Source organism: Sus scrofa, chromosome 7 (genome assembly GCF_054392235.1).
Source record: "Sus scrofa isolate SSC_HxYL_T2T_F1_AM1 chromosome 7, Sscrofa_HxYL_maternal_Yorkshire_Landrace_v2.0, whole genome shotgun sequence".
NCBI lineage: Eukaryota > Metazoa > Chordata > Mammalia > Artiodactyla > Suidae > Sus > Sus scrofa.
Window position 1 is genome coordinate 97,517,739 of NC_139389.1, and position 26,376 is coordinate 97,544,114.

The 26,376-nt window shown below is 46.6% G+C and overlaps 1 protein-coding gene and 1 non-coding gene across 5 annotated transcripts in view; both read right to left on the reverse strand.

Annotated features, from left to right (window-relative positions):
• ST8SIA2 (ST8 alpha-N-acetyl-neuraminide alpha-2,8-sialyltransferase 2) overlaps positions 1–26,376 on the reverse strand; it is a 68,862-nt gene that overhangs the window by 20,579 nt on the left and 21,907 nt on the right. For 3 of the 4 annotated variants that reach the window (XR_014809031.1, XR_014809032.1, NM_001315676.1), the window contains 3 exon segments: positions 15,625–15,687; positions 11,442–11,570; positions 5,989–6,246 (listed from right to left, as the gene is read on the reverse strand). Coding sequence is in view for 2 of the 4 variants with exons in the window: in NM_001315676.1 (NP_001302605.1) it covers positions 5,989–6,246; positions 11,442–11,570; positions 15,625–15,687 (450 nt within the window). In the remaining 2 variants the exon portion in view is untranslated. 4 annotated transcript variants of the gene reach the window in all.
• On the reverse strand, positions 25,141–25,278 carry LOC146401794 (small nucleolar RNA U109). The gene has a single exon (XR_014811553.1). It is a non-coding gene; the product is annotated as a small nucleolar RNA U109 (small nucleolar RNA).

The window sequence follows — 26,376 nt, forward strand, 5'->3', positions numbered from 1 at the left end:
GAACCCCCAGGTCCCTCACATGGAGATCCAGATTCAGCAGGTAAGCTGTGGAATTGATATGTATTTTCACAAGTTCTTCAGTTAAGCCCTATAACCAGGCAGCTTAGGAAATATTTTACACCAAAGAAATGTATTGCAAAGATATAGAGAAATGAATCAGCATGGGTATTTAGGGGGAGGCAGGTGATTTGGTCCCACTGGAGTGTATTGTATGGAGGAGATGAGGTTGGAGAGGCAAGCAGGGTGAGATATCAAAGGATCCATATGTCAGGAACTTGGTTCCGAGGGCCACAGGGGAAGAGTAACACAGGAAAATTTGCATTTTAGGCAACAGAAATAGGATGAAGTTGTAGTAGGTACTGGGATGGATGGCATTGGGTATGGGAGGGCCAACTCTTGCTGGGTGGGCAGCCTCTATTATCTCAATAGATGTCTCCCTTGTGGGGAAACTTCCACCTCCAAGGATCTAGCCTGGGTGTGTACACCTGGGATTCCTGCCCATGCTGAAAGCCCGTGACACTGGGACCACATCTAGGGAGGACTGGCTGCTGCTGCCTGGCATGGAGGATTTAATGGTGGAGAAGCCCTTCAACCAATGGAAATAAGTCTGAGAAATTAGGATAAGTGGTCATAGAACAAAGACTGGAGACATTTAGACCAAAACCACACAGCATCACCAAATAGTGAAATCTGGAAAATCACCACTCATCCTTCTTTTCAAGCAAGACCCTTCCTCCTTCAACAATTGGGGAGAAAAGCAGGATAATCAGAAAGAAAACTAATATCATCAAGGCCCTGTGTATGCCAGTCCCTGGGCTGGTCCATTGACAGGTCAGCTCATCTTATTGTGAACCAGTTTTAATCACCCTCACTTTATGGGCGAGGCAACCAAGAGCCAGAGTGTGCGGGGAAACTCACTCACTTGACAGAGCTAGTGAGGGAACCTGGGTGTCTGATTTGAAAACCTGTTTGCTATGTCAGTCTGGCCCCCTTGAAATATCCACTCTCTCCATTCCTACCCATGGCTTTGCTATCTCTGATTGTGCCTAAACATTAAGAGGTTGAACTGCCTTGGGATGGCTGCAGGGGCCCCCATGACCCCAGAGGAACGAAGCGTCACTGATGTCATTTCTGCCAGCTGGGGGCCACCCAGGTCTCCATTTCTCCTGTTGTCTTAGCCAGACTTCCAAGGCTTTCCTGGGGCTCTGGGCAGAGGCCAGCCTCCAGGTCCTGAGAGCAGAGAGAGGTGGACCCGATGCCATTCAGACCTGTGGAGTCCACCTTGAGCCAGTGGAGCTGTGAGAGAGGCTAAGATGGAAGCAGATATGGAGCTTCCCCCAGCCAACTTCAGGGTGGTTGGGAAACAGGACATCCATGCATGATGACAATCTGGTCAGTTGGGGTGTCATCCACAGTAGGGGACTGTGGGCTCTGAGGAACCCAGGGCTGTGAGCTCCCAGGAGGTGGGCCCTGCCCTCATTTAACATGGGGCCCAGTGCATGGGAGGTGTTTCCGGCAGGGGTGCTATGAAGGCCAGGCTTCCCAGGATCATATTCAGGGATATTTCTTTTATTTATTTATTTTTGCTTTTTTAGGGCCGCTCCTGTGGCATATGGAGGTTCCCAGCCTGGAGGTTGAGTTGGAGCTACAGCTGCTGGCCTATGCTGCAGCTACATCAAGGCCAGATCTGAGCTGCATCTGTGACCTACACCACAGCTCATGGCAATGCCAGATCCCCGACCCACTGAGCGAAGCTAGGGATCGAACCTGCGTCCTCATGCATATTAGTAGGTTCATTTCCATTGAGCCACAATGGGAACTCCCAGGGCTACTTCTTGAGTGAGGAGGAGCCCTCTGCCTTGAATGGATGCTCTAGACACCCCCTTCCTCACTGGGCGTGAATTTCTTCATGAGGGTGTGGGGTCAGGAGGGTGTAAGCCTGATCTAAGCTCACTCTTCCAGCAGTAGGCTAGGCCTCCAGCACAGATTCTGGGTGGGCTGCATCATGTGGATGAACATGGCTCTGGGCTGGAACGGAGGCTGTCCCTCCCAGCAGGCACATGCATGGGTTCACAGAGAGAAGGAATCTGCAGGTGGGAGAGGCTGTTAGTGGGGGCTCAGAGTCAGACGCCTGGGCCCACAGTCTGACACTGACCTTTGACTCTCTGTACCTCAGCTTCCTTGAGCCGAGATGGGATGAAACATTCCTGAAAGGACTGTTGTGAAAACTAAATAAGTTAATGAACATGAAGTGTGTAGGATTGCCTGGCACACGCTAAGTGCCTAGTAAAGGTTGAGTGACGATGATAATAACGATGATGATTTATCTGTGAAAGGGCATTTGTTCACAGGTTTCTCCCTACTGAAGTTGTATGTGTGTATATAACTGTGAGCAAACAATGAACTTTTGACCCCCATACATCTGGGAATTTACTCTGCACACCTATGACCCTGCATGTGGCAATCTCCTTCCCCAACCTGGTGTTGCAGGACCATGGGGTCCCTGAGGGGACCAGCCCTCCTGTCCAGCCTCAGTCCCCACTGGCACCTTGTGGAACTCATGCTCGGTCTAGCACCAGCCTCCCTGATACACACATCAGCCTTCTTGATTCCATGCCTTTCCTCACCCTGCTTCCTTCTTCCTCCTCACCGCTTCCCTTCGCCAAGGTCAATCAACTTTCAGGCTGCTTCTCTTTGAACCCCCCACCCCCACCCCTGGGGCTCCCCCAGGAAGCTCCATGTTTTATGGGCTCATTGCATTCTGTCTGCACAGTGTCTTCCTGCAACTCACATGCAGAGTGTTCTGAGATGGGGGCGAGGGACTACATGCCTCCCATAAACTCAGAGTAAGGCCAACTGCTTGAAGACTTGGGTGAATAGAGACGAAAACATCCCATTAGGACTTCACGGTGTCCTTTATTTCAGCAGAGCTACACGGAGCCCCTTTTCTGGGCTGGGAACAGGCTTGGACTGGAGTCCAGAGATGGACACCCCTGTGCTTGGGTGATGCTCACAGCTGGTGTGAGCACAGGGTCATGGACCACCCAGAGAGGCAGGAGAGGTGGTGTGGAGTCATGGAGTAATGTCCATATACCCCAAGGAAAGGCAGGGGCGGAAATGAGCACTCACCTTGCCCTGGGCACATGTGGTACCCTGGCATCACACTCCATCTACTGCTTGGGCAGGTCTTTGACCTCTAGGATCCACCCCCTCCCAGGTGGAAAGAACCCAGAGGAGTGGTCCTGGGGGCAGACAAGCCAGTGCAGCAACCTGGCGTCAAATGGGCCTCTCTACACGGGGGTGGGGTGGGGGGGTGGGGTGTCATATGATTTTCTTGTGATTTTTATCCTAAAAGACCACACAAGTCTACCCCACAGACATGCAGATCTGTGAGAGTCATAGGGTAAAGGTCAAAGGACAACTGCACGTTGTTCAGAGTGGCTCTCTCCATAGCATTTTAGGTCCCTCTTTTCTAAATGTGTATGGACCACTGTGGATTTGACTCCTGGAAGAGGCAAAGCATACTATGGCCATGCCTCCCAAAGTGCAGTCCACTCATCAGCAGCAAAGGCATTAGAAATGAAGAGTCTGGAGTTCCTGTCATGGCGCAGTGGAAATGAATCTGACTGAGGTTGTGGGTTTTATCCTTGGCCTTACTCACTGGGTTAAGGATCCAGCATTGCCGTGAGCTATGTTGTAGATTGTAGATGTGGCTCGGATCTGGTGTTATTGCGGCTGTGGTGTAGGCTGGTGGCTACAGCTCTGATCAGACCCCTAGCCTGGGAACCTCCATACACTGCAGGTGCAGCTCTAAAAAAAAAAAGAAAGAAATGCAGAGTCTCAGGTCCCACTCCAGATCTGAAGACTCTGCATCTTGCTCATTAAAGTTTGGAGGTTCTGGGAGTTCCTGCTGTGGTGCAAAAGGATCAGCGGTGTCTTGGGAGCACTGGAACGCAGGTTTGATCCTTGGCCCGGCACAGTGGGTTAAGGAGCCTGAGTTGCTGCAGCTGCAGCTACAGCTTAGGTAGCAGCTATGGCTTGGATCTGATCCATGGCCCAGGAACTCCATATGTAGTGGGGCAGCCAAAAAAGAAAAAAAAGTTTGGAGGTGCTGGACTAGAGCCTAATGGAAGCACCTCAGAGACCAGACCAACCACCGATGAAACCAAGGCTCGGAAAAGGGAGTGACACGCTCTACGTCATGTGACAAATGGGCAGCAGAGCCAAGGCTGGACTCTGGACATAGCAATGCTCATCTTGCCATGCAAGTGTCTAAAAAAAGAAACCGTTTGCTAGAAACTGCCGTGGCCTTTGGAAATTCTGGGGCAGGGCTGAGTGGAGCATAGAAAGTACGCCATGGGGAACAGGTCAGGAAACTGCCCTCAATGCCGCTTGGCTCTCCAGGAGGTGATCAGCCCCTGCTGGGGGGCAGTTTTGCCCTCTGACTGCACCTTTAACTCCTTTCCAGCAACCCTCACCCCTTCTCTGGCTTCCAATTAGACAAACCTGATCTTCCCCATCCTCCCCAGATTTTTAGACTAGAGGGCTTTGAGAAATGGAACGAAGCCACTGGTAATGCCAAGCACAGACCTGGCAAAGGACAACAAATGACATCAAGAGTGGCTGCCAAACTGCAGCGGCTCTTCCATCACAGTGGACGTGGGAATCAGCACACCGTCTATTCCCACATCCTGAGATCCAGGGAGCTCTGTGATAAGGCCGCTTCCCAAAGCCGAGGACAAGGCTCTGCACAGAGACAGCCCCAGGAGAAACCTGAGAAGTGGTTCTGCCCCGGCTGGGGCGCTGTTGGGGATGAAACTCGAGGCTCGGGGTGCCCTACTTTTGACCAGGGGACAGCAAGGCCTTGTTTCCGAGTCTGTCTGAATTGGGGGTCAGGTGTCAGGGTGGTGGGTAACTGTGTCCAAAAGTGTCCCAGGTGACTGGAAAATGACGCTGATCACAGTGACATTCAGAGACAATGATGGTCAAGAACAAGTCCAAGTTTCTCTGTTGCCCTCTCACTTCCCAGATTTGACTACAGGATAATAAAGGTACCAGTCGAGTGCCACTTACAGAACAATTAAAAGAGTTATACAAACTTGGATCAACCACTTGGATCAGCCCAAGATTTTTTTTTTTTTTTTAAAACAAACTTTTGTACTAGCTTCTATCCAGGAGTCAGCAGAGTCAGCAGGCTTTCTCTGTAAAGGGCCAGATAATAAATGCTTTAGGCTTGTGGGCTGCATGCTTCCTCTGCAATCACTCTTCACCTCTGACCAAGTAACTCAACTCTACATTGCAGTGAGAAAGCAGCCACCGAGGATGTGAGGATGAATGGAGGTGGCTATGTTCCAATAAAACTTTATTGATAAATACAGACTCTGGGCCATAGTTTGCCTGCCTCTCTTCTAGATCTGCGACCTTCAATCTTGGCTGCACACCGGAAGCACTCAGGCTCCCTGGGCCATGCACTACCACCCCTCAGATGAATTTAATCTTTCTGGGATGTGGTCTGGACATTGGGATTTTTAAAGGATACCTGGAGCAAAAAGTAAATAAATAAATTAAATTAAATAAAAAAGGAGTGTCCATTGTGGCTCAGCAGTAAAGAACCTAAGTGGTATCCATGAGGATATGTGTTCAATCCCTGCCTTGCTCAGTGGGTTAAGGATCTGGCATTGCCATGAGCTGTGGTGTAGGTTGAAGATGTGGCTTGGATCTGGCATTGCTGTGGCTGTGGTGTAGGCCAGCAGCAGCAGCTCCAATTCGACCCCTAGCCTGGGAAATTCCATATGGCATACATGTGGCAATGGAAAAAAAAAAAAAAGAGAAAAAAAATTAGATAAAGGCTACCTTTATTCTAATGCACAATCAAGGTTGAGAATGGGGACTAACCCAACTTGTCTTATTTCAAACTCTTGGGACAACTGGCAATGCTCAACTTAAATATGCCTGTCGCTTTGGGTCCAGAGCCCCCACAGCAGTTACCTTATGACAAAGCTGTGTGTGTCAATCTCCTCCCCACAGCCGCTGTTCAGCAAGACCCCCGAGTTGCCCACGATGGCACAAGTCCCGAAGTGCTTGTTCTTCAGCGGAGAGGTTCTGGGAAGGAGCTCGTAGAGGTTTTGGGACACGTTCATCGTGCTGTCTCGGTCGAAGATGTAATGAATAATGTCTCCGGGTTTCAAGGTCCCCTTGAGGACAGAAATGTCCTTTTCAGCATCCAAGAACTTTAAGATTTGCTTCCTACGAAAACCAAACACACATGAGGAAAAAGTCTCCTGTTGCCAGCAGCCCTTTGCCAATCTGGCTTTTCCTCTCCTCCATCACTCTGCTGGGCTAGAGGTCAGGTGCAGCTAGAGGTCAGATGCCCTCTGAGAAAGGGTTCCAGACAGGGATTGTCAAAACAGCCCAGAGGCCAATCAGGTCTCTGTGGTCACAACCTCTTTCTAGGAGACAGGATAACTGCCCTGGGAAACAACTTCATTGGATACAATGTAAGCTCATCACAAAGGGCCCTGGGGAGCTCCCATTGCAGCTCGGTGGGTTAGGAACCCAAATAATATCCATAAGGATGCAGTTCAATCACTGGCCTCACTCAGTGCCTTAAGCAACTGGTGCTGCCATGAGCTGTGGTGTAGGTCACAGACACAGCTCAGATCCCACGTTGCTGTGGTTGTGGTGTAGGCCAGTAGCTGCAACTCCGATTTGACGCCTAGCCTGGGAACCTCCATATGCCACAAGTGCGGCCCTAAAAAGCAAAAAACAAACAAACAAAACCCAAACCCAAACAAACAACCAACCAAGACAAAAATCCCCCAAAACAAAGGGCCCTAGAAGGAAGGGGGACCAGCCCTCCTGGTTTGCCTAGAAAAGTATGCCTTTAGCACTGAAAGCCCCATGTCCCAGGGACAAACTGTGTCCCTGTGTCCTGGGCAAACCCAAACTGTGGTCATCTCTGAACAGGATCCAGGGCCACCATCTGACAGGCAGTCCTGAATTAGGAAGAGGAATCTGGGATGACCTGTGTTCCTCATTCCTATTTTCTTCCTTGGAAGCCTTCGCTGGGCACAGGGAGTCAGTGGGGTATAGATACTAAGGTGTGTCGACTATCTCCCTTTGTGAGACAGGGAACATGGCCTGACACCTGAGCCCTGGCTGTTTCTGTGGCCTGTGCTTCCCAACCCCACCTCACTACTATCTAGTTTGGGGCTTGTAAATACTGATCTTTGGTCCCTCAGGGCAGGGTTCCTTTGTGTTGCGTCAGAACAAAGGTGATCAAAAGACCACTTTCGGAGTTCCCGTCGTGGCGCAGTGGTTAACAAATCCGACTAGGAACCATGAGGTTGTGGGTTCGGTCCCTGCCCTTGCTCAGTGGGTTGATGATCCGGCGTTGCTGTGAGCTGTGGTGTAGGTTGCAGATGCGGCTCGGATCCCACGTTGCTGTGGCTCTGGCGTAGGACAGTAGCTACAGCTCCGATTCGACCCCTAGCCTGGGAACCTCCATATGCCGCGGAAGCGGCCCAAAGAAATAGCAAAAAGACAAAAAAAAAAAAAAAAAAAAAAAAACCACTCTCTAGGCTCTAGGGTGACTTGGATTTAGGGGGAAAGTTCTAGATTCATCCAGCAAAGCACATAGATGGGATGGGATTGGTCAGAAAAGGAATAGAATACCCTCTCAGAAGCACAGTGGAGCTTTACTCAAACCCAGGAATGTGAGGATCCTAGCTGGAAATTTTACTTAACTGTGTAAACCGCCCCAAAGATCTTTAGAAATGATTCAAGTCATGGAGAGGAGGAAATCTGGTACCATTTCCCACAGGGAGCGCACTGCCATCTAGAACAGACATGATGATGCTGTTCTTTCCCACAGAGACTTTCACAGGGACAGGACCTTCACACATGTTGCAAATGGGAGAATTTGCAAGGTGGTATAACTGAGCAGGGCCCTGTAGAGCAACTGGGAACCCAAGCCTTTCTGTGTCCCCTATTTCTTGTTTTTAGGGAATAAGCCTCAGCCTCCATGACCTTCCCTGAGTTCCAAAGGGCAGTTGCTAATCAGGGAAGGGAGGGGATGCAGAGACCAGGGAGGAGCAGTCAAGTGCAGCCTTGGGGCAGGGTCTTGGTTCCTCTCAAGGAATATACATAGCAATGTCTTTGAGCGGTTCTGCAGAACTAAAATCCCCAACAAATGGAAAAACTACTTGATCAAGCCGTCTTCATTCCAGGAAGAAGGAGGACCACCAGACACAGTCCTGGGAGCACTAAACACCAGCTTTGAAAGGCAATGCAAGTTTGCCTCCACCCTGATCCTTATCTGTGGCCCTATTTTCCACTCCCCAAACTATAAAGCCACCTCCCAATCTCTCAAGGAGGGCGCAGCCTGCAGTGGTCCCCTTTGCCTGGCAAAGCAATAAAGCTATTGTGTTCTCCTTCACCCAAAACTCTTGTCTTTGTGTTTCTATTCATCAATGGCAGACAGAGGCTGAGTTTTCGGCAACAGTGGTTGCCCCATTGCGCAGATGATGATATTGACCTCTGAGAACCTGTGGGATCTGAGATGGTCATAACCTGTGGGTGTCCCGGCAGGATGCACACTTAATCACTTGGGGAACTATAAAGAATTCAGAAGCTCCAGGGTGACTTCTGAAATATCCTGATTCTGAGTTGGCCCAGATCTCAGCACGCTCTCAAAAGGTCTACAGGGGACGCTAAGGTGGGTCCTGGTATGAGAGCCTCTAGTGAGTGTCTAGAGGGGCAGTTAGAACATGACACTCATCTCCCACTGGTCCTTCCTTATCAGTGACCTGGATCTCCTGCTATCCTGCAAGGGGAAACCACCCTTGATGAGTAATATGTATCTCTTGATGGAAAACAAGAGGCATTGTTTTTATTTACTGGGCTTTACCAAAGATAATGCAACTTGACAAACTAATAGAGTTGGGAAATTGCTGAAATCTTTGCAATTACTTACTCTAGAGTTTTTAGAAGCAGGAGAGCCCCCAGAAAGCCCAGAGATAAACTCCTCTGTGAGGGAATTAATTTCTAACTAATTAAGAGAAATTACTACCAATTATTAAACATCATTCCAAATCTCTCACAGAATCTTTTATTATTAATACTTTCAGTGAGACTAATGGAAGGAAGATGAAGGAAATCCTTTCCCCCTCTGGGTGAAGGCACATTGTTCCTGCCGTGGTGGCTGTGTGTTTACAGGCTCCCCACAAAGGCCACAGTCTGGTCTTCTCTGAAAGGCAGGGGGTGGGTGTGGGGTGTCCTTTTCTCCACTCAGTGCTGGGAGAAAGGGCGAGTGGAGACTGGAAGTGGGCTTGTGGTGGCAGGAGGATTTCACTCACAGGTGGTGCGATGGGGTGAACGGTAGCCTCACCCCAAATATATGTCCACCTCCTAACCCTGGGGACCTGTGAGGTGCTTTCACTGGAAACAGCATCTTTGCAAATATAATTGAATTACTGAATTAAGGATCATGAAATCATCCTGGATTACCCTGATGGGCTCTAAATCCAGGGACAAGTGTCCTTATCAGACACAAGAGAAGGGGTGCACAGGCACAGTGGAGAAAGCTGAGTGAATACAAGGCTGAGTGATGAGGCCACATGCAGGGAACACCTGAAGTCAGCAGAAGCTGGAAGGGCAGGGAAGGATTCTCCCCTAGAACATTCAGAGGAAGTTTCCAGAATTCTGGCCCCCAGAACTATAGGAGAATAAATTTCTTTTGTTTTTCTTTCTTTCTTTTCTTTTTTTTTTTTTTTTTTTGTCTTTTCTAGGGCCATGCACATGGCATACAGAGGTTCCCAAGCTAGGGGTCAAATCAGAGCTGCAGCTGCTGGCCTACACCACAGCCACAGCAACGCCAGATCCAAGCCACGTCTGTGACCTATACCATAGCTCACGGCAATGCTGGATCCTTAATCCACTGAGGGATGCCAGGGATCAAACCCACATCCTCACGGATACTAATTGGGTTCTTAACCCTCTGAGCCACAGTGGGAAATCCAGAGAATATATTTCATTTGTTTGAAGTCACCGAGTTAGCGGAAATTTGTGATGGCAGCCCCAGGACTAGTGCAAAGCAGGGGTGCTGAAAGGGTGAGTAACCCTGGCTGTTGCGGTGCAAGAAAAAGTGGGCAAGCCCACCCAGGGGACCTCAGAAGTGGCACTGAAAAAGGGGTGGCAGAATAGTGGTGACAGGAATCAGCTCCTTCAGATGTGTCTCAGTTGCCAGGGCTTCAATCTCATGCTGCTCCTCATGCTCCCTGCTCTGTGCTGACACTTTTGGTGGCTATGGTCAAGGTTGATTGCCCTGCCCCAGTCCCCTCTTCTCAGCTTCCTCCCTGGGGTGATGGACTGGGAAGGTGGGTTGTGATAGTTAAGGCTTTCCCATCTGGTCCTTATCACCCCCATTCCCTCCCCCTGACTAGTGCTCCAGCAGCATGAAGCACAAACACCAGACTTCAGACAGCAGCTTGGCATGTCTGGCAAACTCCTAATTATCCTACAAAACCCATTGCTCTGGGCAAGTCTTTCCTGGCCAGCCCTCTTAGTCTCTGTATAAAATGAAGTACTCTCCTCAATATGATCTTGCTATTTCCACCAGTTTATACAAGGCAACACTGTCGAATGCACACATTACACAGCACACACTGCTCTGTCTTTGGTACATTTGCGTCTCCTGAGAGTACATCTGATTCACGTCAGTGCCCCCTGGCTCTCAGCACAATGCCTAGAAGTGAATGATTGGGTTATACTGACCAGTCTTTGCTGGGTCAATCACGGCTCTCTCAGAGCCAAGTAGCCAAAGGGATGATGTTGGAATCCCTTCTCTACAGTTCCCCGTTCCCACCATCCAACAATGACTGCAGTGCTCTGGGAACATCCCCTCTGCAAAGATCAGGAAAAGAGTTGTTCTCTGGCTAAACAGACTTCTTATTTTGTGGTCAGGTGTCCCATCAGCTCCTAGGTCACCCCATGACTGGCTGTGGCTTTTCATTTTCATGTCATCAGGGAGGGGCTAGCTATTCAAGGCATCGGACTGTGGGAGGGGCAGCTCTCCAAAGACAAATGGGAGAAGCATTGTGGTCAAAAGGGGGGACGGATGCCCTGCAAGGACTGCAGCTTTGGGGTTCCTTGGGGAGAAGCCCTCTATGATGATCTGAGATCCTCATTCCTTCCAAATCTAGGACCTCAGCCCAGAGTTCCCACCACCTCCCCAGCCCAAATTGCTGCTCACGCATGCCTGGATGCCAGGCTTGCCTTGTGTTTTTATTTCCAACTGATTGCTTACAGATGAAACCTGCCTCAGTAGGAGGTAAACATTTTATTTCTATCCTGACTTCTTTAGATGATGGAGAACGGCAATTTTCCGGCTCGTGCCAAAGAAGGCCAAGTCTGTGTCTTGTCCTAGAGGTAATTACCACTACCTGATCCTCAGAGAGAGTGTCTGGTTGTGCCTCCATTTGGCCGAGGCTGGCTGGATATTGTGCTTAATGCTTTCATTACTTCTGTCAACAACAGCTGGCAATGAGGAGCCATTTATTACAACTTCAGCTCTGGAAGGAAAAAAAAAAGAGGAAGAGGGGAGACATGATCTGTTAGCAAGCCAATGACAAGTCTAATAGTTTTGTTTTTGCACGAGCCCGAATGTAAACTTCTTCGGAGGAGCAAAATTGCAGTTATTACCTAAGAAGGGAAGGGAGTCTATTTATCTTCTAGAATGCACAAACTCTCTCCCTCAGGTATAACCTACATACATTCTGGGAGACAGGAAGGGAATGATAAACTATCTTTCTCCCCACCCCACCCCCAACGTTTCCTGTCAGTGAAGCCTAGCAGTCACTGTCCAAATAGTCATACTTCTTCAAGCTGCTTTTGCGAACCTCCAAAGAGCAGTTGCATTAACAACCAAGTATCACAGATTGGTTTACAAACTTAATAAAGAGAAAACAAGAACTCATACTGGGATAATGGGATGTAGCCTGTGGCTTCTCCCTCCTCCCCTTATCCCATTATCCCTCGTTTGTAACTCTGAGATATCCTTTCAAATATCCGCCTTGTTTCAGAGTTACCAGTTCTCTGTTTCTCTTGTCCACTAGACTGTAAGCCAGGGGGGAGGCGGGGGTTGTTCCTTCCCTCATTTCAATATTCCCCAATGGTCTAACACAGCAGGTGCTCAAAAAACAAGTGTTTGCTGAATTTGAATTTGACCCTGGGGGATCCTGGATGGATCAAGATGCTGGCTCTGAATGCCAGGACCAGTCATAACTCTGGCTGCACATCATCTTTCCACCTGACTCAGGAATACCAGGCATTATAGGACCTGCTTGCATTCAGATGCCTGAAATCTATGCTAGTAGGTTTCTAAGAAACTAGGTTACAATTACATCTCTAAAGGCAGTGTAGGAGGCAGCCTGCCTCTGCCAGATGCACAAAGATGCATGTGGGTCACATCGCAAGGTCCTTTTGTCTGTGCTGACAGCAGATTCTCCCAGTTAGAATGATAAGTGGATTTGTGATGCCAAATTCTGGAGCTTTGAAGAATTCAAACCAAACATTCATGTCCTCTGCATTTATCTTGAAACAGCCAAGTTAAAAAAGATGAAATCCTTTTAAAGAGGTTTAAACCCAATGATCTATCTTGCTTTTGTAGGTAGAGAAGCAATTCATTTGGGGGTGCACACTCTCCCTGCACACCTCCATCCCCCGATATTTCTGGATGATATCATTTATTTTGGATTAAAATATACATAACTTTTGCAGAGGATGGAAAATTCAAGAGTTTTGAGTAAGGCAGATGTATTCCTCTACCACATAGGCTTAATTAAAGGGAGCCTAGAAAAGACAACAGAAGGTCTACTCCTTTGCAATTGTTGCTGTTTTCATGAACGGAAGAACAGGGCATCGTAGGAAGGATTCATGAGCTGTGTGACTGTGGGCAAATCACATTATGTCTCTGAGCCTCAGTTTCCCCATTTATAGAAAGAAGGTATAGAAGGGGAAATATCCAGCTCTAAAGTTCTAGAATTCTAGAAGGACTGCTAATGTCTCCTGCTTCTACCCCTGGCTGCCATCTCGTGAGGCTCCAGGAGTTCTTGTTGTGGCTTCATCCCTTTGGTTCCAAATACTCCTCTGTAGGTGACAGGCAGGAGTAGTGACACTCAGGATTCCAGAGTTAGTTGCCACACCCCAAGATCTCAAGCTTCATTGCTTCACCTACATCCACAGGTACATGGGAGAGATATACCTTAATGATTGTGATGCAGAGTTGTCTCCCTCAGAAGCTCGCTGGTGTTCTCATCAGTAATTGGTACCTGAGGCCTGATATCTTATGGCTTATGGTAGATTCAGTTAGGGCCATGCTCCTCAGAAGCTGGGCATATTGGGTGACCCCAGGTTCTCACAGGAAAGAAGGATCTCCAGAGGTATTTTGCCATGGGTGTTTGTAGAAAGGACTCACTTGGAAACCTCCAGAGAGGGTTTCCAGGCTTTTCTGGGGTAAAGGGTATGGAGGTTTACGAAGGGAAAGAGAAATACCGGCTTGGATAATGGTAAAATTCCATCTCTGTTCACTTCCTAGTGAATACTTGGATGGATCCTCCACGCCCAGCCAAGGTCTTATTGGACTTTAACTCTGGCTTTGCCACTATCTACAAGGGGGACTTGGGAAAGTCATTTTGGGTCTCTGGCCCAGCCTCCTTATCTGTAAAATCAAGGGGATAGATGAGATAACCCTAAGGACCACCTCAGTTCACTGGTTTTACCTGCTCAGTATTGCACAAACACGGCCGATGGGTGAGTTGAAGTGTTTCTCGTTAGTGAATGTGTTCTCCTGTCTCCAGCACCCCGCCCACCCCAACGACACTAGAGTCTCATTTTGGGCTTAAGTTTCTTTGCCCACCTCACTGTCCATCCTCTGATGCCATGGATCCATCCACAGTGATGGTAATAAGCATCAGTTGAGTGCCTTTAGCACACCAAGCTCTAGGCTAGAGCCTTATATTCGGTAGTCGCGCTTTTAGAAACATCCCTTGAAAAAGATGTTGCATTATTATTCTAATTGAATAAGGAAACCAAGGCTCGAATGGGTGAATTTACTTGGCCACAGCCCAGCTAACAAGTGCTGGGACTGACTCCAGGTTTGCCTGGCTCCTGAGAAGACTGAAGCCGTCCCCACCCCCTTGCCTACACCAAGTAACCACAGGGCATAGGATATACTGCTCCAGGGACAGGATCTTCTTCCTCCAAAATGGGGCATTTTCACACAGTAGAAGAGATACATGTGGGATCTGTATTTCACCAGGCATGGCATTAACCTCATTTTTAGCTCCAAGGTGGCTAAGAGGTCATTTGAGTTTAGGAGCAATGATGTCAAGGACAGACAGGACAGTTTCCTGAGCCAATCATGGCAGGTAAGGAATAGACCTACTTGATGTAAGAGACCTAAAAAAAATATGGAAGGGCAAATAACAGACCTTACCCCAAAAAACCTGGACCACTCATTCCCAGATTGACCAAAACAGAATATTTAGAAAGTAAAACAAGACCTTCATTTTGCATACTGACCTTCCTTTATGTCAATAACTTGACACTCTCTTCTCACTTCTACTACTCCTTAAGCTTAGGCTTGAAAGACTGCATGTAGGTCAGAGCTTTGGGGCAGTTGTCATTGCTGAAGGATGGAGACTGAGGTACTGTCCAACCATAGCCAGGGCAAGCCTGGGTCTGTTGCTCTACAAAGCAACTCTCACTCTCCTGAATCAAGCTGTCCTCTGGCCAAGGACTGTCATTTGAGGAAACACTTTTAGAATTTACGGAGTGTGCCTTCAGTAATCAAGGTTAGCGTTTCCAAGTTGATGTCCTAAATATATATATTTATTTATTTATTTATCTTTTTGCCATTTCTTAGGCTGCTCCTGCAGCATATGGAGATTCCCAGGCTAGGAGTCTAATTGGAACTGTAGCTACCAGCCTATGCCAGAGCCAGAGCAACGCAGGATCCGAGCCGCGTTTGCGACCTACACCACAGCTCACAGCAACGCTGGATCATTAACCCACTGAGCAAGGCCAGGAATTGAACCCGCAACCTCATGGTTCCTAGTCGGATTTTTTGACCATTGCGCCATGACGCGAGCTCCTTTTTTTTTTTTTTTTTTTTTGTCTTAAATATTTTTAAAAGGTCTCAGTAAAGTTCCTGAATGCATAATTTTTACCTTTACTTCCTGGACAAGCCAACTACCTCAATGAAATTGGGTGAAAGTCCTGATTCCCTTGAGTCTCCATTACTCAGCAAAAATGCAAGTTATGAATAAGCCCACTGGTGGCTCAGGTGCCTCCAAGTAGGTGGGCTCTTTTTAAGGAAGTGACTCTTACCTATCTGAGTTTTCCATCTCTGCAGCCTCTAGACCTTGGGCCATTTCATGGACTCTTTTATCAATAGCTCCCCCCATTTCCCCCCCCACCCCAAAGTGATTAGGGAAATGCAAAGCCAAAGTGAACCAAAACAGATCTATTTGCTAAGTAAGAAGGGCACCATCCAGCAAAGAGGAGAAGCAGATTAATAGCTGCCTTACAGCAAAAACAAATGAACACAAAATCTAATTTACAAACCTATTAGATTTGCTATGTAAGCTGTTCACAGCTGATCTGATTGTACCTCTGCCTCCAGAATTCCTGCAAGACAAAGGAAACGCATTATTTATAAACCCAGCTCTTCTTTGCAAAGCCCTCTTCAATTGCCAGGAGGTCCCCCAGCCCACCTAGAGACCACAGAGGGCGGATGAGATCTCACTCTAGCCTCTCCAGAATGGGCAACAGCCTGGCCTAGTCACAAACCCAAGCCAGGGCAGTAGACTTCCCAGATCCTCCCCTGCCTCCACCTGAACATTGTTTCAATTTGCACCAAGGTTTCCACTTGAGAATTTCATGTGAGTTTTGAGATATACTCCTTTGGGATTAATCTCCTATGGTTAATCCCACAGGCCAGCAAGGGTTACCATGACTCAGCACCTGCTCTAGCAAGACTCAGCATGTACCCTAGCCTGACTCAGCATCTGCCCCTGGTCTTCTCTTGTTTCACTCACCTGTGATAAAATGTGATCCCTCATATCCTCTCCAAACTTGAGACATCAGAAGTTCAACAAGACTGACTCAGTCAGTATCTCCAACCAAATATGAGAATGATTTGCTTTTTGGTGGCAGGAAAGATAATGTTAAGTGGTGTCACTTTGTAGGGGAGCAGGAAAAGGGTGAGTCATGGGAGCCTTTGCTTCTTTCTCGGGAGGATAAGTTTTTGGAGTAAAAGCATTCATTCTAAGGCCCTTTCCGGCCCTACCATCTATTCAGTTCTGTCAGATTCCATTCTAGATGGGGGTTATTGGGCCATGAAGTTTCACCCTGCTTTGCTAATCATACTGGGCCAGGGGATAGATGAATTATCTGCTCCTGGTACCTATTACCTAGCTCACTTTGTGCCCTGTGTGTGTATGTTTAAAAGATGTATGTGAGACTAATCATTTTTATTAAATTAAGTAACTGTTTCCCCAGTGATTTATAGGATATACATTTTGAGGAGATATTTCTTCAGAGTTTTCTCATCTTTAAAATTTTCATCTAGCCTTTCAGTCAAGGTGTTGGGACATTCCCAAGAAACAATTAAAATCACTGCAAAAGTTATATATTTAAAGAATCCTGTGATGTAATAAGAACTCTTCGGGGGAAGTTAATGCCTATCTCCTCATTGGTTTTAAGTCTGGATTTTTCTATCTGCTTTCTTTTTTTGCCTTTATTTACTTATTTTTTTGGGGGGCTTCACCCTTGGCATACGGAAGTTCCCAGGCTGGGGGTTGAATAGGAGCTGCAGCTGCCAGCCTACACTGTAGCTCATGGCAACGCTAGATCTCTGACCCACTGAATGAGGCCAGGGATCAAACCTGCATCCTCATGGATACTAGTTGAGTTCGTTTCTGCTGCACCATAACGGGAACTCCTCTATTTGCTTTCTTTAGGATTTGCATACGTGTATAGGGAACATAGTGTGTGCATGTGTGTGTAAACATATATATGTGTCTTTTCCTGATAGATTGAAATGTCTTTTCAATGTTGTTGGGCAACAGAAAATATTCTGCCTCACAGCAGGATGACCAGCAACAGGAAGAGTGCTAGAACTTACTCAGCACCTCATCCCAGGTCTCCCTTCTGGCCTCAAATTTCACCATGCTCCCTCTGGTTTTTAACTGCACAGAACATCATTGGATCTTTTTTATTTAATTTTATTTTTTATTAGAGTATAGTTGATTTACAGTGTTGTGTCAATTTCAGCTGTACAGCGTAGTGACCAAGAGATACATCTTCATATTTAAATCAATGCCTAATATCTGTTTTTCGTCTCTCTTCACTTCCCCTTGGGATGGTGGAGCTCTCACACTTCTAATTCAAAGGTCTGGGAGTATCTGGCCGGCCCTGGCCTGTAACCACATTCCATGCAGGTCAGACCCCAAGGGCTTTCCTAGGCACGCTGCTGTCCACACATCACTAACCTTTCTTACGCTTCGATCTTAATCCCAGTCCTCAAGATCAGCATTCCTCAGGGGAAGGGAAGATTTGGTGGGCCAGATATTAAGTCAAGTACAGTGATTAAAAGTGTGGTCACAGCTCAAGACTAATGAAAGGCTAATGGAACAAAAAAGATCACCCAAAAGCGCAGCACATGAGAACGGATGTATGATTTTTAAAAATCATTATCAGTGAGAAATTCAGTAAAGGGTATGAAGAAGTTCATTAATAATCTGGAAGTGAGTTGGAGGGGAATCAGGTGAGTGTTCCCCTACTCTAGACAGCAAAATAAATTTCAAGTGAATTTAATAAGTATTTCTCAGACTTTAGTAATTCTTGTATTTCTATCAGCAATTTGCCATATTTTATTACCCATACTACTATCTACTTTAAGTTTTTAAATTGACTCATTTTTTAAAAACTTCTTAAGCAACACCATCTGTGAACACATGGGTTTGATATCATGATTATACACACATCTGAAAAGAACACAAAACCATTTCCACAAAAATATTTATCAGTGGAATTCCTAAAATCATCTTACATTATCACCAAGAACACTTATGGCACCTCTGGAAAAGACTGAATTAAACAGTTAAATATTGAAAGAAGGCAACCTATAAGAAATTGGTAAGAAAATGGAAGAGAATATTTATCAACTCTTGATGACATTTGAGGGGCGTATGTGAGGACTTCTTAAATTCATAAGTGTAAGAAGAAATCCTACGAGAAATGCAGACAGGTTTGACTTGATAAAAATGTAAAATTCTGCTTATATAAACTCAACAAACTCTTGTTCAGCATCTTTCATGAAACCTGAGAGGGCTCCAGGTGAGAAGAGCACTGCATCTGTGCATCTATTTGGTTGAACGTAACCAGGGGCTTGGAGAGGGACCAATGCTGGGCAACAAGTCTTCCCACTGTGTTTCTCTTCTCCTGCCTCCAGGCCAGGTCCTGGGGAGCCTTCAACCTGCTGACTTGGGCACCACAACTCATGCATTTTTTTGAACCAATCCCTCTTCTAACTCTGGGTTTCCCTGACGAAGCATTATTGCGATTTCAGTGTTGGTGTTGGGTGGCTATCTGTGCACTGTAGGATGTTGAGCTACATCCCTGGCCTCTACCTACTTTATGCCTGGAGCGCCCCCCCCCCCAAGTTGTGACCACCCAAAACATCTCCAGCCATTGCCAAATGTCCCCTGGGGCAGGAAGGCAAAATTGCCTCCATTCAAGAACCTCGGCTCTAACTCTTGTTTTTGGCCTGGTGCTTCTGAGATGAATCCCCCCACACTCCATTCTCCCGCCCCGGCCAACCCATCCTATTACCTTTCTATGCTAAACCCCAAGCCCAACACCTGTGCCTCCCCTCAAATCACCCCAATTTTCAGTTCTCTTCCCAAAAGCATGCAATTCTGCTCTAGCATTTGTCCCCTTCTTTTCATATTTAATTATTTAATGGAATTAGGAGTGGGAGTTGTTTTTTTTTTTCGGTCTTTTTAGGGCTGCACCAGTGGCATATGGAATTTCCCAGGCTAGGGTTTGAATCGGAGCTATAGCTGCTGGCCTACATCACAGCCACAGCAACGTGGGATCGGAGCCACGTCTGTGACCTACACCACAGCTCACGGCAACGCCAGACCCTTAACCCACTGAGCAAGGCCAGGGATTGAACTTGCATCCTCATGGAGGCTAGTCGGATTCATTTCTGCTGAGCCGCCATGAGAACTCCTCCAGGTAGAAGATTTAAAAAAAATCTTGTCCTTTACATAGTCTAAACTCCTCCTCTTATAGTTGAAGAGGCCAAGGAATAGAGATATGGTTTTAGTTGCAGCTTCTTCAGCTGCTTGCCCCACTGGAAGGGAAACCCTAGGTATGTGCATTAACCATGTTTTTTATTTTCTGTATCTGATGCTTTGACATCTGCAGCCTTGCTGACTCTGGAGTGGCAGGTCCTCTCAGGGTTAGCCAATTCTTAGATAGTAAGCAACTGGCTTGGGAGTGCAACTTTCAAACACAACCAGCCAATCTAAAGCCCATACCCCTGCCACCTCCCTTATCGGGGCCACTATCCACCTGCCCTAATCACCTGAAGCCAGGTAACAGACATCTATGCATCTATCTGGTTTTATATATATATTTATTGTTTTTTTATGGGTGCACCCGTGGCAGATGGAGGTTCTCAGGATAGGGGTCAAATCAGAGCTGCAGCTGCTGGCCTATGCCACCGCCACAGCAATGCCAGATCCAAGCCTGTTTGTGGCCCACACCACAGCTCATGGTAATGCCGGATCCTAAACCCACTGAGCAAGGGCAGGGATGCAACTTGCGTCCTCATGGATACTAGTCAGATTCGTCTCCACTGAGCCATGATGGGAACTCCTATCTGGTTTAATATAACCAGAGGTTACAGTTGTACCAGACAAACAGGGACAACTCCTATGCCCCACAGTCTGCTGAAATTATTCAAAGTAAGCCAATCCTAAACCTGCTTATTCTGCCTCATCTTTCTTCCCATGGAAACCACAGTTTATTGTGCCCTTGCCCACAGTTCTCCCCTCTCTCTCTGCCTTCTGAGCAACCTGGTGCTACTCCTTGTGGCCCTGCATGATGTGGTGTGCCACCTCTCTTGGTATCTGGGAGTGTAACAAACTACATTTTCTTTTAATATATATATTTTTTTTTGTCTTTTATTGTCTTTTGTTGTTGTTGTTGTTGTTGTTGTTGTTGCTATTTCTTGGGCTGCTCCCGCGGCATATGGAGGTTCCCAGGCTAGGGGTTGAATCGGAGCTGTAGCCACCGGCCTACGCCAGAGCCACAGCAACGTGGGATCCGAGCCGTGTCTGCAACCTACACCACAGCTCACGGCAACGCCAGATCATTAACCCACTGAGCAAGGGCAGAGACCGAACCCGCAACCTCATGGTTCCTAGTCGGATTCGTTAACCACTGCGCCACGACGGGAACTCCCAAACTACATTTTCAATGGCAGTCATCCCCTGATCTGTTGGCCCAACCATACCTAAATAATAGTAAAACCTATATTAAAGCCAGCTGACCCTATGTTCATCTTTTCAGCCTTGCACAGTGCCTTGCCCAACTGGGGCTCAATGAATCAAATCTAACTTCATCATTTAAGTGGGACTTTGCTTCCAAAGTCTTCCCTGCAGTTTGCATGCCGTGTTCCCATATACTATTTTTAACTGCACAAGACAGTTTCACCTCTCAGCCACACATAGAATGGGACAGACTATCATTCAAAGAAACTCAGACTGCAGATGTTTGGGTCAAAGTGAATTACATGAATTGGCAAGGGATTTTTTTTTCTAATTAGGTTTTGCCTCCATTGTTATTAAAATAAGCTTAACATCACTTGTGATGGGGGAATGCTGGCACCTTCTTGGTTGAATGATAGAAGATGATCAGGTGAGAAAAATTTGCTCAAGATAATTTACCGAATTCTGCAATCGCAGATACAAAGATGCTTAGATCATCCAAATGAGAAAATATATGGGAAAGCACTTTGCACACTATAAAGAACTCTATAAAACAAGGTATAATGTTAGTAATAATCACTGCCCATTTGGCCCTGCCAAATATCCTCAAGCCATAGTAAGGATAGAGGTTGATTAATTTAAAGCTCTATGTTTCAGGATGTCAGTGTTCTTTCCACCACCAACATGATACTCTTTCCAAGTAGTAAACTAAGACAATAAATAAAAATAGCATGTTAAAAAACAGTAACATGCATGGTTGGATTTCTTTTTAGTGAAAAGCAATTAGCAAAGGTGAAAACTGCCTTTCTGTTTAGCTTCTTACATCCAAGCCCCGTTGTTTATAGATAAGGTCATGTTCCAAGTGTGTTGGGTTCCCGAAGCTGTGTTGGAATCTCCCACATCTTTGGTTCCTCACTGGAGAGTCAGGCTCAGTAAATGAACTTTCAAGAGCTGACAGCTTTAATTAAGAGTCTGAACCCAACTCAAACAGTTGATTAGTCCTGAGAATAGAAGATTAAAGTAAAGCACAATTCGTGAATTTGCAAATAATTCTTCCTTCACAGTTCTGGGAGGATACTGAATACTTGCTTTCAATTTGTGCATAAAAACCATTGGGGTTCCTGCTTGTTGATTCTCCAAGGACACATTATAAGTTTGTGGCCTCACAGACCCATGGTGGGGAGAAAAGCAAGGGTAAAGGGTGATATGGGATCAGTCACATGAACAAAGCTAGAATTTCTAACGGGGTTCAAGAGTCTTTTTTTTTTTTTTTTTTTTTTGGCTTTTTGCTATTTCTTGGGCAGCTCCTGTGGCATATGGATGTTCCCAGGCTAGGGGTCTAATCGGAGCTTTAGCCACTGGCCTACGCCAGAGCCATGGCAACGTGGGATCCAAGCCGCATCTGCAACCTACACCACAGCTCACGGCAACACCGGATCCTTAACCCACTGGCCAAGGCCAGGGATCGAACCCGCAACCTCATGGTTCCTAGTCAGATTTGTTAACCACTGAGCCATGATGGGACCTCCAAGAGTCTTTTTTTAAAGACTTTTTCCTTTTTTGCATTAAAAATATACATAACATAAAATTTCCATTTTATTCCTTTTAAGTGTATAATTCAGTGGCATCAAATATATTCACATTATGGAGTCTCTATCACCACTATTTATTTCTAGAGGTTTTTTTTGTTTTTTTTTGTTTTTGTCTTTTTGCCATTTCTTGGGCTGCACCCGCGGCATATGGAGGTTCTCAGGCTAGGGGTCTAATTGGAGCTGTAGCTGCCGACCTACGCCAGAGCCACAGCAATGCAGGATCTGAGCCGCGTCTGCAACCTACACCACAGCTCACAGCAGCGCTGAATCCTTAACCCACTGAGCAAGGCCAGGAATCAAACCTGCAACCTCATGGTTCCTAGTCGGATTCATTAACCACTAAGCCATGACGGAACTCCTATTTCTAGAGTTTTTTGGTCACCCCCCAACAGAAACTCTATACTCATCAAACAATAACTCCCAGTAGATATCAATGGGTAGTCATGATAAGGTACTTGTATTCGTTCACCAACTGGCCAGGAGTGATGTAATAGCTGAGGTCAAAGTTCAAGGTATACTTCTCAAACACTAAGAGTTAGATATTGTACGCTGTTCACTAGGCTTTCCAATCACATTTTACAGCAACCCCAAGGCTCTAAATTCTGTAGGATAAAAGTCAGTAAACTTTTCCTTTAAAGGGCCTGACAGGCCTGACAGGGAAAATCTGAAGATCTTATGCAGGTTAAGGTGCTTAACGAGGAGGAAAACAAATTTCCACAAATTTCTTTTATTTATTTTTTTTATTTTAGGGCCACACCCAGGACACATGGAAGTTTCCAGGCTACGGTTTGAATCAGAGCTGCAGCTGCTGGCCTATGCCACAGCCACAGCAACTCCAGATCCAAGCTGTGTCTGTGACCTACACCTCATAGCAATGCCAGATCCTTAACCCACTGAATGAGGCCAGGGATCGAACTTACAACTTCATGGCTTCTAGTTGGGTTCATTACCACTGAGCCATGGTGGGAACCCCCAAATTTCCACAAATTTCTTATTGATGAAATTAAAGTATCATAAAAATGATTGAGTACAGGTCAGGTCTAACAGCTTCAGTGAGGTGCTCAACAGACTTTGAGATGCTTTTTCCTATACAGTAGGTTTTATCACTGCACTGAGGCCCTTAAACCTCACAGACACTGAAACACCACTGGGCGCAGAGCTCTAAAGAGACTGGTATAGGGTTCAGCCTTGATAATGGTGTTTCCATGACAATTGAGATCTCTAGCTTGGGCTTCTGCAGGTGCTTCAGGTGCCAACAGAAGGGTTACATCCATGAGCTCATGGGCATCTGCTTTCTTATTGCCTCCTCACCAAATGTTCAGCTCCTTCTTCTGCCATCCCCTCTTCCTTCATGTTAAATATCAGCTTGATTTTATATAGATGTTAGCTGTGATTTCAGCAAACTTTTCCTTATTAATCAGCTTCCATCAGTGTACAAAAAGGTACCAGCTCACTCTTGGCTCTTCCTTCTGATTAACTTCAGAGAACATCCGTGAGAACTGAGGACTTTGATTCCAGCCAATTTCCCCAGTCTGTTATAAAAGTACTTATAGTCATCTGCACTTCAGAAAAGCAAACAAGCCATTTGGATCCCAAGAATTTCCTACCATCTTCATTCCTGATCTTTTCTCTTTGTCATCATGAAACTATCACTGATAACCAGGAGAGGGACTGTATAATTTTTTATCCAGACCAGAACGCTTTCAGAATAAACTGAGTAAACTGAAGCGCCAACCAGAAAGGATACATAGACTTGGATTACCAACTCATGTTTGACTTGTCCTTCTCCAGTCTACACTCATCTTATAAAGGAGACAGACTTTATAATAAAACGACTTCTAAGAGAATGCTGCATTTCAAATCTGCACCGCTCGAAATCCCAGAAACTAAAACAATGTAAACTCTGGTGATACATATCTATGCAGTTGGTTGAGCTGGAGCTGGTGAAAGTGATCATTAGGGAAGACTTCAGGAAATGGTTCATGGCTATAGAGACTTTTCTGGGTGCCTCTCACCCCCATTCTGAAGGCCTTGCTTTACAGTGAGCCAGATCCCCTGTCCTGTGTTAGTGTCCTGGTCACACCTGCAGAAAGGAGTTCCTACACTCAGCTACAACTGCAGCTTCACCTAGCACACAATTTCACCACCAGCCCCTAGACTGGGCCAACTCTGAGATAAGGTCCTGCTCATCTCTGTATTGCCACTGGGGGAGGGGTGTAACTCCTGCATATCCACTGTGCTCTAGAGAGGATGGCTGAATGAATAGATTAGTTGAAACATCTAAAGCCCTCCCTCCACTGTAGAGAGAGGATTCAGCCTCCTGGCAGCATGTCTTAGGGAGGATAAAGGGAAACCCCAGCCTATCCTTCTCACCATTGCCTACCTACCCACACCCATCTGGAGTACTCCAAGGGCAGGGCCTTTGCACTGGTTGTTCCCTCTTCCTGGAACAATGTTCCCTCATTTTTCCAACAGATATGTCTTGGCTCACTGCCCCCTCTTTCAAACTTTGGCTCAAACCCCCCCTTCCCAGAGGGCCCTTTCCTGACTCTCGCATTTTAGAAAGCATCTGCTCTCCTACCACGTCCATTGCAGCCCTCCCAACTCTCATCTCCTTTTATCTTCTTATTGCTTATCACCATATCATGTATTATGTGCACTGTCTACCTCTGCCACTGGAGTGTAAGCTCTGTGATGGAGGCATCATGTTGTATCCTCACATGGGGAAAGGGGCGAGGGACCTCTTGGAGCCTTTTCTGTAAGGGCACTAATCCCACTCATGAGGATACCATGCTCATGACCTAATTACCCCAAGGCCCCACCTCCAAATACCATCACATCAGTACACCAGCACGTGAATTTGAGGGAGGTACAAACATTTAAGCCATAGCACCTCCACTGGCCAGTCTTTTAGAGTCCACTATTGAAGTCACTGGGCCTCCTGCTGCAGACACAGTGTTGGCCTTGGCTGTCGTTGTCTGTGTTTTTATTGTATTAGAAATATACTACTGCACATCCTTAACAGAGAGATTGGCAGCCTGAAAACTTCTCATTTCATTCATATCACACGGTATGGCTAAATCTGTGCTCTTTAAAGAGAAGCAGCATGCCTGTCCATTGTGCCGCGCTCTGCTCTTGAACCCGCCTTGCTGGGACTTGAAAGGCCCCTGCCTTAAGTCGGCCTTTCTTCCCTTTCTTTTGTTCACTTCTTGACAGACCCACTTTCAGAGGCCGTGTCCCTATTAACACAGCTGCTGCCTTTCCCTGAGAAACCCCCTGGAGGGCAACTGGGTTGGGGGGCACTTGAAAGGCACTCTTCTTCTGGATGTTTGATGTATCCCCTTCCCCACTCTGCTGATCCTGGATAAATGCCACACCCCCGACAGCAGTCACCACTCAGAGAATGTTGCTCTTGTCTGGAAGAGGGACAGTGGGACTGTCAGTGAAGGCTCCAAATGGGCTCAGGTTTTGCAGCCCTCGGTCTCTCAAGGTCTTGGTGTCCTTCTCTGCAAAGTGGGTCCTGTCTTGGGATTACAGTGAGAAGCACTGGGCAGACATGAATGTCAGTTGCAGTGCTGCTATTTAAGTGATGGCTCTGCCATTCGGATGAGAAAAACCATTGTTGCGTGTGGACTCTGCTGAACCCCCTTGGAACAGCTGTCCTCAGGGAAGATGCCTTCCATCAGCTGCATCTGTTAGGGGGTGATAAGGACTGGTGGATGGAAGAAAATGGAACGTGTTGACCATGACAGAACCAAGCTGCTGTCTGATGGCTCTGAGGCCGTCCAGAGGGGAGGCCTGCCCAAGATTAAATCACTGCATTTTCTGCCATCTGCAGCAACATGGATGCAACTAGGGACTCTCATATTAAGTGAAGTCAGTCAGAAAGAGAAAGAAAAATACCATATGATATCACTTATACCTGGAGTCTAATAAATGACACAAATGAACCTATCTATAGAAAAAAACTCATGAACTTAGAGAACAGACTTGTGGTTGCCAAGGGGGAGGGGAAGGGAGTGGGATGGACTGGGAGTTTGGGGTTAGTAGATGCAAACTATTGCATTTGCAGTGGGTAAGCAATGAGACCCTGACGTATAGCACAGGGAACAATATCTAGTTACTTGCAATGAAACATGATGGAGGATAATGGGAGAAAAAGGATGTATATCTTTGCATAACTGGGTCACTTGGCTATACGGCAGAAATTGACAGAACATTGT